This window comes from Oryzias melastigma, linkage group LG24 (genome assembly GCF_002922805.2).
Source record: "Oryzias melastigma strain HK-1 linkage group LG24, ASM292280v2, whole genome shotgun sequence".
Taxonomy (NCBI): Eukaryota; Metazoa; Chordata; class Actinopteri; order Beloniformes; family Adrianichthyidae; genus Oryzias; species Oryzias melastigma.
Window position 1 is genome coordinate 10,522,447 of NC_050535.1, and position 14,810 is coordinate 10,537,256.

General features: G+C 41.2%; 3 protein-coding genes across 8 annotated transcripts in view; 2 read left to right on the forward strand and 1 right to left on the reverse strand.

Annotated features, from left to right (window-relative positions):
* The window catches only part of naa30 (N-alpha-acetyltransferase 30, NatC catalytic subunit), a gene marked incomplete in the record, with an annotated part of 9,460 nt that extends 8,641 nt beyond the window's left edge, over window positions 1-819 (forward strand). Inside the window, 1 exon segment of the mRNA XM_024290799.2 lies at window positions 1-819.
* Window positions 820-2,677: 1,858 nt separating this feature from the next.
* LOC112157787 (armadillo like helical domain containing 4) lies at window positions 2,678-10,348 on the reverse strand. 6 transcript variants are annotated; one of them, XR_004947238.1, is made up of 7 exons: window positions 9,846-10,347; window positions 8,822-9,442; window positions 6,589-6,927; window positions 5,308-5,419; window positions 5,170-5,201; window positions 4,947-5,096; window positions 2,678-4,873 (listed from the first exon to the last, which is right to left on the reverse strand). XR_004947238.1 is itself a non-coding variant. In XM_024290798.2 (7 exons), the coding sequence occupies exons 2-7, from the start codon at window positions 9,420-9,422 to the stop codon at window positions 4,799-4,801; spliced, it is 1,266 nt and encodes a 421-aa protein (XP_024146566.1). In that variant the 5' UTR covers window positions 9,423-9,442; window positions 9,846-10,348; the 3' UTR covers window positions 2,678-4,798. The 6 variants fall into 6 exon arrangements, 4 of the variants coding, with proteins under 4 accessions (XP_024146566.1, XP_024146564.1, XP_024146563.1 ...); XM_024290798.2 differs by having other exon boundaries at window positions 5,016-5,096; window positions 5,282-5,419; window positions 9,846-10,348; XM_024290796.2 differs by having other exon boundaries at window positions 5,282-5,419; window positions 8,822-9,439; window positions 9,846-10,219.
* Window positions 10,349-11,080: 732 nt separating this feature from the next.
* LOC118598197 (probable G-protein coupled receptor 139) lies at window positions 11,081-14,311 on the forward strand. Its single transcript, XM_036210657.1, has 3 exons — window positions 11,081-11,308; window positions 11,698-11,803; window positions 13,284-14,311. The coding sequence occupies exons 2-3, from the start codon at window positions 11,725-11,727 to the stop codon at window positions 14,309-14,311; spliced, it is 1,107 nt and encodes a 368-aa protein (XP_036066550.1). The 5' UTR covers window positions 11,081-11,308; window positions 11,698-11,724.
* Window positions 14,312-14,810: the final 499 nt, after the last annotated feature.

Consider the following 14,810-nt stretch of genomic DNA (forward strand, 5'->3'; position numbering starts at 1 on the left):
CCGACTTTTGTTGATTTGTTTTTGTTTGTTTGTGTGCTACCTAAAATGGAGACAATTTTTGAGGACTAACACCTTCAAATGTCCTCTAATAGCCACCGTAGATCAGCTTTGCTGGTCCAACCAGAGGAAGAACGAGGATCCAACATCTTCGTAGACCCAAAACCAATTTGTTCGGCATGGGGTTGCGTCAAACGCCGTTCCTGCTGGATTATTTTAGACAAAACTGGCTCAAAACTCCTGTTTTTTTTTTCATGTCCTGGCAGTTACTTTGTGCCATAGATCTGCATTACCAGCTGTGAGTGCTTTCTTGCTGTTTTTTTTTCCTCCCCCATCTCCATCCATGATGCAGGAAAAGTGGAAATCAGTTTTGCATGTCTGTTTCACCCCATTTTATTATTTTTTTATTTTTTTGATTTAGTCATCTCCAATAGGTCTTATTTAATGTGGAAAGAAAAATGCAGAAATAAATTATTTGAATTTTTTAACGTTGTAAGACTCGGAGGTTTTCTTACCTGCCCACTCGTGCTGTTGGTTCCAAGCCCCGCCCCCTTTTCCAGCCGCCAGTATTGATAGGAATCCTAAAGGTGCCTGGTCACAAATGAACCACCCCCCCACACACATACACCTTTATCGCCAAAAGAAAGGCATCGTTTCCTTGGAGGAAGCTGACAAATGTCATGCACTTAGAGGCGCTTTGATACCAGAACTGTGTTGTACGTCCGTATGATGCTTGATACTTTTATAGGATGGTGGTATTTTCTCTTGTGTGGAAAAACAAACAAAAATGGACTAAATAAAATATTTCCTTTCCAAAATGAATTTCACTTGCAAACCAAGCATCTGTTCAACTGAATGGATGCTTTGTGTGTGAAGTTTTTAAAGAGTGTCGACATCAATTCACCTAAATATACATGCTGGAAAGGACAGTATCTAGAAAATGCTTCTGTCATACATACAGTATTATATATTTTTGGGATGTAGCCATCAAATTTAAGTAATTTTATTTCTGGAAGGATTTTTTTGCAAATACTTGCATTAATATATATATATATAGACATATATATATATATATATATATATATATATATATGTCTCTAAATGACAGCAGCTTTTTTCTGATCTAGAAATCCTCCAAAGTATCAATGAGGTGACAATTTTTTAGGGCAGATTTAGAGTTGCTTAGCTTTCTGAGAATAAAGGCCCAATCTTAATTCTTCCCTTCTCCCCAACCCTCCATTTGTAGGAGCATTTATACTGCTAGGGGTTTCCAAAATAGTTTTTTATGGGCCGTCCATCCAAGCGGAGGGATACAGAGCCATCAGTCGTGAGGCAGTTCTGCGGCACAGAGTGACATGAAGAAGAAAAACTTTTCTTCACCCAGGTGGGCTCTGAAGGACAGAAGTTTACGTTTGATTGTAAGCAATGACATTTATTTCAGTACAACCATTATAAAGCTATAAAACCATTGCTATGTATATTTGAGCGCTTGAAGCTTCACGCTTCATGTTAGTGGACCTGCGACTATTGGTGACGTCATCAAGTGGAAGTGATGTCCGAATTCGGAGACAATATTCTTCAAGAACGCTACGGTTGGAGGGCTAAATAAAGGGGTAGGGTGTAAGAAGGAATTCGGATTGGGGCTTTGGGTCAACATTGGTCACATTTGGCAACCGGGAAACTCAAGTAAAGAAAAGAAGCTAAATGCTAACTTATTTTTAGAGCTTGTTTTTTTGGGCAAAATATTAAAATGCTTGTTAATATTTTTACCTTAAAAACTGATGACACAGCAGAAATCTGTATTGGAACGCCTTCACATTCATCTATCTTCCGAACCTATTAAATCACTGGGTTGCTTGAGCCTATCCTAGCCATTATTGGGCAAAGGGGGGGCATACACCCTGAACAGATCACCAGTCTTTTGCAGGACCACACATTCACATGTCCACCTCAGAGTGACCACTTAGCCTATGAGGCATGTATATGGACTGTGGGAGGAAGCCGGAGTGCCCGGAGAAAGGGAACATAGAGACGTCCCAGCCGGGATTCATTCTGGGTCATTTTTACTGTGAGGCGAGATCGCTATCCACTACACCACTGTGCAGCACGCCTGAGAAAAAAATTCAAATCAAATGAATTTGCAATGGTGCCTCTGGTACATTGTTCTGTTATCTTCTGAAAAGCATCTGTCATTTCCAATCAAACTCAAGTTGAGCTTTGACTAATCAGGGTTTCGGATCTAATAGTGACGTATGGATGGTGTCCCTTTTAATTCACAGAGATGCCAACCATCTGAAAATTGATTATGGAGGATAAATTAATAACTGTATGGCATCATATATTTACAAGATTTGTACAATTCACACCAAGACTCTTTCAACTGAAGTTGGCAAACATGAACTAGTATCAAGTAGGGACAGTCCAGTGTGAACTCCAGGGACTAAACATGCATACTTGAACTTTCAAGAACACATGCTCAGTGTGAATGTGGCATTAAATGTTAAAATTGGTCCAAAAAGAGGTCCGAAGAAAATAAACTCAACCAAAGAACACAGAAGACACCTATTCAGCGATAAAAAACTATGACAAGATTTTTTTGTACATGCCCTTTGGTGTTTTTACGCAAGGCTTTAAAATAATATTTACATTCAGAGACTGTTACTTCATAAAAAAACGTACACAATTTCTCAGATTTTTAATAAAGATTAAATGAAGTTTTGACTGGTCCATTTTATTTATTGAACAGATTTAAAAACTTTGACCAAAAAGATCTGTACATCATGCAAGTGAAATTACTCACAGAAACTAAAAACATTGAAAAAACACAGAACAATAGCCTTTAAAAAAATCAGAATTAATTACAAAAGTGTTATTAAATTATTAATGACTTAAAAAACAAACTGAAATTTTAATGTAGTTCAAAATGTGTAACTCAGTCTGAGTTCAAAGCCAACAATTAAAAAAGAAACCAGGTCTCTCTCACTTAAAGGGGGATTTATCTAAAAAGTTGACCCTGGCAACTGGTTATTAAACTATGAACAAAAGCGTCACAACATCTGGAATCTGTTCATGTTGTAGAAACTCAAAATCTTGTGGACCAAGGTCCAAATGAGAGACAGGAGAAGGGGTATACACTTCAGGCTAAACACAATCATCTTTTTTTTAACTTTTATTCCATTTTATAAGTTAATTCTTTAAGACTGGAGCTTCAGAATCTGTTGGTATTGCTTTAATTGTGTAAATGACTGAAGAGTTACATGTGTTATTTCCTGTTATCAGCAACAGCTCCAGTATTAAAGTAGTCAAAAGGCAAATGAAACTAAAATAATTTAAAAATAGCTTCCTTTAAGGCACATCTGAGAGTCATCAGCATAAAACCAAACTCAAAGCTGTCTTACCTCGGGATGAGGCAGATATTGAAAAATGTGTTTCTCAATTTGGGTTTATGTCTTATAAAGAAGGAATAAAATCAGCTAAAAATGACAAGATTAAAAGCACAAGTGTTCAAAAAGTTAAACTTAAGTGTCAAGCCAAAGAGGAGAAAGTCAATAAGAGCCATTGACTGTATATGAGACCAGGACTGAGTGACTCCTCCCCCTCGTTTTTAAAACAGGAAGTACTTATTGGTTCCAATAACCCAAAATCTCTTGAGAAATAAACAACTAGTATTCAATTATTATATGTGTCAGTTATAAGCTGACCAATCAGATACCTCAACAAAAGTAGTTCTCACATTTTATAAATATTTGATTGACAGATTCTTCCACGTCCACTTTCAAGTGGTGAGGTGAGAGTGGTTGCCATAGAAATCGTCATAGATCAGGATCTTTTAAATTAGTTTTCTGGAGTTTTGTATGAATGTTTTACTCTTTTGCATGGTGTTCCTTTTATATTGTTTGTGGTGTTTTTTTTATAGTTTTAGAATTCAGACTAATCCCACCTTACTGAAAATTTTTGGTTTCAAGTTCATAGTTTTTTGGCGATGTCCATTTCACGAAAAAGTGATGACTTACTTAATTTTGTTGGAATTGGAAGTAAGTCATCTAAGATGGGATCACGTCACATTCACTTGATCCAGTTCTCATAAACAGTCAATTGTCTAGACTTAGCAAGTGTTGGCTTTCTAGTTGGTTAGCTAACAGTGATGTCCAAACTATGTTGAATTTATTGCAAGTTATGCCTTTTAAGCATTTAAAATGTATTTTGTGTGTAAAAACAACATTATATCTCAACAAGTTGGTTGCAGCTACTATATCGAAAGTAAAAGAACAAAACAGAAAAGTCGAGACGTTAATTCTCCCAAAAAGAGGCTAAACAACTGTGTTATAGAACCTAATCCTCATTATACAGTTTTGTACATAAATATCCTCTTCTAATTTTAATATCAAAGAAATCAGCTACTATGGTTGTGGATAAAGATATTTCTTCTTTTAAGTGATGAAAAGTTTAGAAATACAGAAAATATTTAGTAGTAAATAAAAACTAACACAGCAAGCTCCATCTATATGAACATGTTTTCCTCCTGATTATCTCCAACAAAGACTTTTGGGTCTAAAACTTCTGACTTCTGAACACGTCTCCTCTTGTAGCCATGTTTTTTGGCTACGACTAGACACTTTGAGACAAACTTAGAGTACGATTGCCTCTATCATCTTTTACACCATCCCCTAATTTTATTCTCCTTTGTATCTCTCGTGAAACCAAACCTGCCCAAATCAGAAACAGGACGTTTCACTCGTTTCAAGTTAAAAAGCTCCTCAGATTCTGTCACACCTGAGGACCAGGTGAGTCCCAGCAAACATTAGAATTCATCCTCTGAGCTGTTGACCAGCAGCATGGCCTGGTCCTGGACACTGGAACCACGCTCGTGTAGGTGCTGATGGAGGAGAGAGAGGTTTAGTTCTTTGTATAAACCAAAATGGCCGCCAACAACTGATCAAAATATACACCTCTGGCTGTCTGACTTTCCTCCTCAGCTCTTTAAAGTTTTCCCTCCTCCTACGGTAAACCACCCTTACGCTGTAGAGAACGCCAACGATCATCAGGGCTCCGGTGATTCCAATCCCAACAGGAACCAGCATCCCAGACACATGTCCGGCCTGCCGAACCGGAAAAGAAGCTCAGCGCCTGAATTACATTGGGATTATGAATCATTCGTAACAGAAAACATACCTTTTCTTTGATGAGCTCCAACCAGCTACGCACTGAAAGAAAAGTTTGATACATTCACACCGATCTAAACTCTAAGTTTGATGCAAAGATACACCTCCCCGTCCGCTCATACTCAGCCCCTGGTTGCCTTGAACCCACAGCGGAGGTGGAGGAATGTGACCATATGGTGACTCTGTAAACCGTTCCGTCAGGTCTTCCTCGCTGTCCTCTTCCTCTGATTCTTCAGAGTTCTCGTCTTCATCCTGCTCTTCTGCAGAGAAAAGGACAAAGAATTCAACAGCTTTATACATGCTTAAAGTTATTTGCATACAGTATGTTCATTATGACCTCGAATCCCAGTTGTTAAACCATGCAGGAATGGGAAATTTACTGACTTCCAACTGTCAGATGTAATTTTGTTTTCTGTTTTTTACTTTTCTGTCTCTTTTTATTATTTCTGACCAGAGTGGTATGTCTTTTTTTTTTTTTAACTTCTGCCATCTTTATTTGCAGATTTTCCTTAACCTTTTGACGCTTTGACACTACAGGAATTAAAGCATCCTTCAAACGACTTTAACTCTTTCATTTATTTATGGAATCAACATAATGTCAACAGGTCCCTATGGGGAGAAAAACACTGCTTATATACGACACTTACATTGCTGCCCATTTTCTGTTTAAATTTGTTCTAGTTGTTGCAACAATGGTTATTTTGTAAACCCCGATTCATAAATCCCTGAATACTTTTTATTTCTTGGATCTGTTGTGAGAATTTTTGAGTTATTGAGGCATTTCATGTTTTATTCTTTCCTTTATGCTCCATCCTTTTCCAACCCCCGGGGCAGTTTGGGGGCTTGTCCGGGATTTGAATCTGTAACCCCAAATAAAAATCACATCCCTAGAGAAGAAAATAACTACTTAGGTGCCTAAAGTCAGCTGAACCCATGTGCTACATTCAGACCATTCATACCTGTATTTGTGATATTAACTATATTAACTTGAAATTTATGACAGAACCAGAGGTGGACTTACCACTAATGTAGGATTTGGGTAGAAGTGTTAAAGAATTTTTTTTACAAGAAAGGATTAAAACTCCTATTTTATCAGAAACTATTCACCATCTTTTACAAGCAGTGGAGAACTGATTGTGTCCTTTTACCTTTTAGTTTTTTGAGGGATTGTAATGTCTTTAATTTGAGTTATTTGGAAAGATTATGGTGTGAATCCCAGCAGTAAAATCCTACAACAGAATAACTTGATTGGAAAAAGGATGGAGGTGTTGCCACAGTCCAAAATCCACATTTCCAATTGATTGAAATGGGTGGAAAAGGCCAATAATCCATGAAAATTAGAGATTTTAAATTCTGGTGTGCAAATAAAACGAGAAGTTAAGATTTCTAAACATCTCAACTATGGTAGTTCTTCCAAAACACTTCTCACCTGTCTCCAGCTTGGTCTTAACTTGTAATAAAGGTGGACTTGAAGAGCTCACTGGTTCTAGATCATCTCCAGATGTCTGCCGGGGAGGATTCTGGTCTGGTAGTAGGGTAGAACCAGTCCAAGTATCTTCGTCACTATCAGTCTGTCCTGTGACCAGATGGTTCCCTTTGGAAAGAAGCAGCCCACTGGTTGTCATGGCATCTAGACGCTGATGAAAATTCATCCCTGGAGTAATTTGGGCTGCTGCCGGTGGCTGGACTTTGAAAGGCTCGATCGGAGGAGCCACGGGTGACGATACAGCCTTAGTGGGTCCATCTTCAGGCAGAAGGTCTACTTTTTCTGAAGATGTTTGTGACAACATGTGAAGATATGTAAATACGTTTTTAGTTCATATCATTCCAACAAACCCTTAAAGACAAATGTCTGCATATGTTTCATGTCTGTTTCAATGATTCAAACTCTTCCAGTCTTTAGGACATTTGCTGGAAGATAAAAAACTGGACTGTCAGATATTTATCATAGGCATGATGGTAAGTTGACGAGCTTTATTTCAACGTTGGACATTTTTTCTAAAAGATATGAAGTATCTGTGGTGTCAGAAAATGTCAGACTGTGAAAAACAGGTGCGCCACTGGGGGGTGCTGTTGCAAGCAGAGAGTTTAGATGTCCAACAGAATAGCCACAAAAAGTAACAGTTTGCTGTTGTGGTTGAGCTCCTGCCTTTTCAGGATGCTCAAGAAGTGCAGCGGTGGATGCAGTTTATTTTTCTCTGACTTAAGGGTAGCAGTGAAGGGACAGATACAAAGAACAAAAGAAACCCAGTTTAAATGACCTAAATAATGGTACATCTCAGTACCTTAATCAACCTTTTTCAGTCTTTTTCAATTAGTAGCTTCAACATAAAACAATTCATTAGGTGTATTAGTATAGCCTTTTTAAAAAGTAGTCCTTTAAAAGGCTCTGAAATACAGTAAATATAGCAGCAAAAATGCAAGGCAAATGCTGCTTTAACTCACTGACAGTGAAAATATTGGAAGTAAACAAGAAATATGTATTAAATTTTGGCTGGTTTGTGGATTTTAATTGACAGTATTAGTTGTATCTACCTGAACTGACTGGTGTTTGTTTTATCTCACATTTTTATAACAATTTTTAACAAGTTTATCCCAATACCCAGCCAGCAAGGTCGGGTTGGCCTCATGTGGTTTAAAAGTGGGAAGAAAATATGGGCATCAAAGGGATTAGTTTCCGTGTTGGCACACCCGTGTTCACCGACATCGGCTTGAGTGAGCTCTCTGTGGGTTGGCCCTCTACGCTAGCCAGCTGCCTGGTGGACAGCAGAGCTCACTAGATCACTACAGTGGAGTTCGCTGGATTGCAAGAGTGGAGCTATCTGGCTCGATACACAGGAGCTCGCTAGCGCTAGCTCACTATTGCAAAGCTCGCTAGCTTGCTCCAGTGGAGCTCGTTAGCACTATTCAGCAGATCTCACTAGATCACTACAACTTAGCTCGCTAACTTGCTACAGCGGAGCTAGTTAGCTCGCTACAGGGAAGCTCGCTAGCTCTCTACAACAGAGTTCGCTAGATTGCTACAGCAGAGCTAGCTAGCTTGATACACCGAAGCTCACTAGCTTGCAACAGCAAAGCTTGCTAGCTCACTACAACAGAGCTTGGTAGAGTGATACATTGAAACTAGCTAGCTTGTTACAGTGAGATCACTAGCTCGCTACAGCGGAGCTCACTAGAATGCTACAGCAGAGCTAGCTAGCTTGATACACAGAAGCTCACTAGTTTGCAACAGCAAAGCTCGATAGTTCGTTACAACGGGGCTCAATAGAATGAAGCTTGCTAGATCGATACAGTGGAGCTTGCTAGCATTCTATGCTGTGCACCGGGAGGCTGGTTAGCGTAGTGACCCAGCCACCAACGCCCCAGCTGTGTTTGCCCACATTGGCTTAGGGGGCAAGGCTACCCAGCTGCCTGGTGGACTGCGTAGCGAGCTCCACTGCCCAGGGTCTGGCAAAGCAAGTTCCACCGGGTCAGCAGAGCTAGCAGGGTTGCTGTCCAGGTTTCCAGTCCCTGGGCACCGAAGCCAATGTGGGCAAACACAGCTGGGGTCACCACGGAAACTCCGGACAAACCCATTTGGGCCCCACATTTTCTACCCACTTTTAAACCATGTGGGGCCCACTTGGGCTTTGCACACATTTCTACTGAACCTCAAAACTCACCAGCAGCAGCAGGTGTTGCTGTCCCGGCCCGTCGCCTTTCCTGTCTGCACATCAGTCCTTCATCTGAAAATTGATCTGATGAAGAGGAGATGGTGCCTTTGTCACATCCTGTTAGAGGTGTGAACATCTGTGGGGTGTCAGACATCAGGCTGGGACTGAAGACGGTCTGTTTCTGGGTCCAGAATTGAGTGGCGTCTGCGGAAGATGGCGAGCTTGTTTCTTGGTTTTCTTGCGCTCCACTTTGTTTTCTCTTCTGTCTCTCCAGCTGTGGTGATGCTGACGTAGACCTTCTCGTTGGCACTTCTGGAATTCCTCGCGGTTCTGCCTCACCTGGAAGACCATCGATCCTCGTTTCTTCATTTTCTCGACTCTGAGCATCTTGGACATCCTTCTCTGGCTCCAGTGTGCCTGAAGTGTCCCAGTTTTCCGTCTCCGTCAGCTGATCTCGAGTCTCTCCTACATTCGGCAATCGTCCTGCAGTTGAGGATGTAGATTCTCCATGTGTGGTGCCAGATAGAGAGATATTTGGGAGCTTGATGGGAGCTCCACGGAGACATAAGCAGCTCCCACACAGAAGGAGGAGCTGGAGCTTCCCAGACATCAGTGTTGTTCCAGCAGCTGCTGCAAAAGTAAACAAAAGGAGGCTTCGGCAAATTTAGAAAATAAACACAAGCCGTGCTTTTTTCCCTCTGCAAGAGAAAACACACATTCAGAGAAGCTGCCATCCTCAGCACCCACTCACTTCAGCTATAAATAGCAGCAGCAGCAGGCAGTGCTCCAGAATTCGCATCAGATGAGCGGTACCCACATCTCCATCAACATCAGAGCATCTCCATGAGCAGCATCCTCTACTGTGGATTACATATTAACAGCCCCCCCTTTCTACCCACCCCACACTGAGGAAAAAACGCATGTCCCCACCTGGTAATCTTCACGGGCTCATGGACACAACAACAGACCGCTCTGCTCTGAGCGGGAATCTGCCCACAATAAAAATCACCGTAGCTGAACGTCAAACATTTACCTTTCCGAGTTCAGATTTTCATGTGGAGATGAGCTGCAGGGAGTCAGCCGGGGCGGATTCTGAGCGTCCTCCTCTCTGAGCTGCTCTGAGCCACGTGCTCCCCCACCTCCTCGGCTCCACACAGCAGCAGGAGGAGAGGAACTCTATGGAAAGCCATTTCAGCGCAAATTAACTGGAATCATTCTTGTTAACTTGTTTAGTGACATCTCCAGTATCATTTTATACAGGTGCCCAATAGTAGGGCTATGCTCCCCCCTCTAAACACACTGCTCAAGTGTACACTCAGTCAAGGGGTGAGGGCAATTATAAAGTTGGCTGAACTTTATGAAACTAAAATGTGAATCGATTTACCATTATTTGTTGTTTACTTGTTTGTTTGGACACATGTTTAGATTGATTATCTTGCAGGAAATACAAGAAATCTGGAAAACTTCTCCTGCACTGATCAATACCAGATATTTATGTCTGAGTCACACTGGTTGAAGTTTTGACTAAAGATGTCCTTGATCGATTTTAATCAGTGTATTGCACATGTGTCAAAGTCAAGGCCCGGGGGCCGGATCCGGCCCTCCAGGTAATTAAATCGGCCCCTCCAGATCATTTTATTTTATTGTTATTATTGGCCTGATGTTATCTTGTGCTTTTTTCTAACTTGTATCATTTTGGCAAAATATATTTTTATGGAGAATAAAATATTGAAAGATATTTAAGTTTAAGTTGATTTATTTGGAATAATATTCTTGCCTTTTTGTTATTCAGAATCATCAATATGACTTCCACTTTAGTTCCCAATAATAAGTTGTGGTGAGTTAGTGTTATTGTTGTGTAGTGTTGGGGAAAATGTTTAAATAGTATAACAATTTTACAGTTATTTTTTTTTCTTATCGGATTAAATGGATTCTAATAGTAAATAATCTTTAGATTGAGATCCTGCAGACTAAATAACATGAGAAATGAGTTAATAGTTTTGCTTCTGGGTCACACAGACGGATCTCTGCAGAAATCACATGTTTTTCTGCAAAAGCAAACACAACCAGTGAACCCTGACCTACATTAGGACCATGATCGTTTTTTTATTTGAAAAACTATGACATCACTTTGAGGAACATCCCCAAATCTTCAGTAGAAAGATAAGAGCTGTTTGATTTTTCAGACTAAAGTAGGAAAAAATGATCTTGTTAAGTAAAAGAACTAAAACTGGAGAACCTTTTTCCTTCAGAGCAAACAGTCCGTCATGGAAATCGATGCTCTTCCTTCAGCTATCAGAATTGACTGTTTGCCAACCATCACATTTGCTGTGCGTCAGGGTGTGTTACACCCCTTCCCTACCATCAACGTTCCACAAAACCATCACCCACAGCTCAGCATCCGTCCTCCACGCGACCACAGCTCGAGTGAAGAAGTTCTCTTTATGACTCTTTACTCCAACAGGGATCTTGAAGCAAAGGTGCGCTGGCCTGCAGGTATGTCTTCTTCATCATTTTTTAACCAGTGAGAGTCCAGGTGATTTATCAGAAAACCAAATCTGGGTTATATTTTCTTTTTGTTTATGAAGAAAACAAAACCTGTTTTTTCCTTTATGCACTTACCTCATCAGCTTCCTTCAAAATGTTTTGTGACTTCTCTACACTGACCCAAATAATAAAGTCACAATCTTTTTAAAATTATTGTTTTATTTCAAACTTGAACAATTAAAAGCAAAAATCATTCATGGTCAATGTTAAAATCTCTATTTTTTTAGAAAAGCTTTTGAAATTGTGGTGTTTAAAATAAAACACAAAAGTCCCATCAAATATCGTAAAAAGCCTCTCGACTGCTTTTATCTCGTGTGTTTCTAATGGTTTTATTGCAGGTGCTGCATGATAGCCATAAAGGAACCATGGAAGGAGCCGGCGTCACCGTGTTTGTCACTGTTCAGAGGATCTACTATCCCTTCCTTTGCATCATGGGTATTCCAGGTTTGTTCTTCTGTTGCCATTTAACATTTACAGTTTCTTGTTTTTAACTCAGGCTTTTAGTATTTTAAAATTGAGCTTCTATCCAACTAAATTACTAAAGTGAAACCTAAAAAATATTAAATAGGAAGCAATAATAAACAAAACAGAAAATTTGAGGAATATGTTGCCTCTCCCACTAGCTTACAGTCCCTCACATCCACAATATTGGAACTATCCAGATGAGGAAAATTAAGACGTCCATGGATTTAGTTGTCCATGGTGGGCGTCGGCCCTGCCTGCGTACTTCCAAATCACAAATACGATTTTTATCAAACAGCATTTTATCATCTGCTCCTGTATCACAACTATTTGAATAAAAAATACTTAAGAAATTCAGTTTTTAGCTTAATTTTCTTTATACATGTCCTCTATCATCAGAAAAAGGTCACAAGAACATGTTAAAAACACCAAAAACACGATTTTCATCAGAGTTGCTCATTAAATCAACATTATTCTGATGGAGCGGCATTCCATAAATAATGGGCTGATTGCTTGAGCACAACCTAAATAGGAGAGATCTTGAAAATGGGATTAAAAGATTTATTTGTGAGGCATTTAACAGCAAATCATGAGATTTCTTGCATGCTAGTGATGGCCTTGGATCTAGTGAAGAGACCCCAGAGCCCAGACGCAGCTGGTGGTTGAGATGGACCGCGCCGAACCGGCGCAATGTCTGGAATGCGGGAAAAAATGAAATTCATTGAAATTAAAGGCAGGGATTTGATTGTGATTGGCTGTGAAGAAAGTAAGTACTTCAGCTATTGGCTCACAGACCAATTAATGACGTAAGGAGTGATAAATAAACTCCCACCATGCCTGTGGTGAAGTAGATCTTCCCCCAGTGAACATTTCAATGTGGGACCCACATGGTTTACCTTTGGACTGAATTAGTGGGCCCCAGGTAGGTTTGTCAGCGGGTTCCATGGTGGCCCCATCTGTTCCCCATTGGCTTAGGAGGGGACTCAGTGTCTGAGTCTCTATCCTAACAAGCTGCCCAGCGGACATCATAGTGAGTTACCGAGCTCCGCTGCCCAGCGAGCCAGACTACTGATTGCCCACTCGAGCCAGTGTGGACAAGCACTGGTGGGGCCCTGGGCGGACAAACCCACCTAGGGCCCACCAATTCATCCCAAAGGTAAACCATATGGGGCCCACATTGAAATGTTCACTGGGGATCCTTACTGAAACTGCGCCAAAGCTTCACTGAGCATCACAGTGGACAATAAACTGGTAGGAGTCCAGGGAAATGGAAGAAATGAGCTATAAGAGCAAGAAGGAGAAGGGTTCAGGACGTGAATGATAATGGACTGTCAGGTTATAGAGAGGCAGAATGTTGAGGTCAATACTATCACTGACCTTTAGCTTTTGACGGAAATTTGTAAATCGTTCAATAAAAAAGTACATCTCTGACTAAACATTTTCTTGTCTTTTTTCCGTCCAGCAAACCTTTTCACGTTCTACATGATTTATTTCCGTAAATGTGGGATGTCAAACGCTGCCGTCGTGTACCTGAGCTGCCTGGCCATCGCAGACACTTTCTACCTCATCTGGGTCATCCTCCTTGACCTGACCCTGACCTTCTGGATCCTGCAGCCCTTTTGGCACTCCCAGCCGTGGTGTGGCATTCTTGGGTTCCTGCAGCATGGATCTCTCAGCAGCTCCTCCTGGATTGTGGTGGTTTTCACCATCGAACGCTACCTGGTCCTCAAAAGCACAACTGCCAAACAGCGTTTCTCCGAGGCTGGGGTCACCAAACTGACCTGCGTGGCCATTGTTGTGCTGTCCCATCTGGCTTCAGTGCCGATGGGCTGGATCAACACCGTCAAACTTGTCAATTTCACAGTTGATGGGGAAAATATGACCCTTCCCAGGTGTCTTTATCGAGAACACACCTACTCTACAGTTGTAGTCTGGATAGCTTCATTCCTCTCCGGAGGAATCCCAATAGTTTTGGTGATCCTCTTCAACTACTTGATTGGGTACCACCTGTGCCGTGCCAGCAACTTGTTCACCAAGGAGGAGCAGCGCGTCATGCATGGACGGAGCACAAGGGGAATGCTGAAGAGGACCATCTTTCTGCTGGGGACCATCTCAGTTGCCTTCGTCGTCCTGAGTCTGCCTCGCTTTGTTACGTACTGCATCCTGAGGACCAAGTACAACGACGAGAGCTTCGACAGGAACGACTACAGCATCCCCATCAACGTGGCCGGGGACGTGGCCAACATGCTGCACAACCTCAACTCCTCCACCAACTTCCTGCTCTACTGCGTGGTCAGCAGCCGCTTCCGGCAGGAGCTGGTTCAGGTGGTCACCTGCAGCGCCAAAGTCCTTGAGCTGGGCTCCGTCTTCACCAACACAACCATGAAGGTCTTCGCCGTTGCAGACCATAAATGTCTACCCTCCAATGGGCCTGTGGCAGTGGTTCTGACCAGCCTCAAACCGAGGGAGGACAAGGATGGAGATACATGATGATGACCAGACAAGAGGAATCATAATATGCAACACACAGTCCATAAATCTTTAAATATTTCTAGTACTGCCCAATCCTGGTCCTCAAGATCTTCCACCCTGTCTGGTTTCCAGTTCTTTCTTCATTGCTTTCTGCTGATTAACTGACTGAGGTACCTAAACTCACCTGATCTAAGTACTCAGCAGCAAGAAGTGCAAGGAGAGCTGGAAAACAGGCAGAGGTAGATCACGAGAACCAAGTATGGGCAACTCTGTTCCAGACAAACCTGGTGGACATTAATGGTACAGGAGCTAAAGTGACTAGATCTTGTCATTTATGCAACACTTTTTACCATTGTGACCCTTCAATTTCCTTCTTTAAATTAATATGATTCAATTAAATTGCAGCTTTATTTTTCTTTTGTATTTGTCTGAATTTTGGGTGTTTTCATTTTTATCATTTGGCCTTAAATGTTGTGTCAAAGACTCAGAAATTACAGACTTCCTGATGACTACTTCT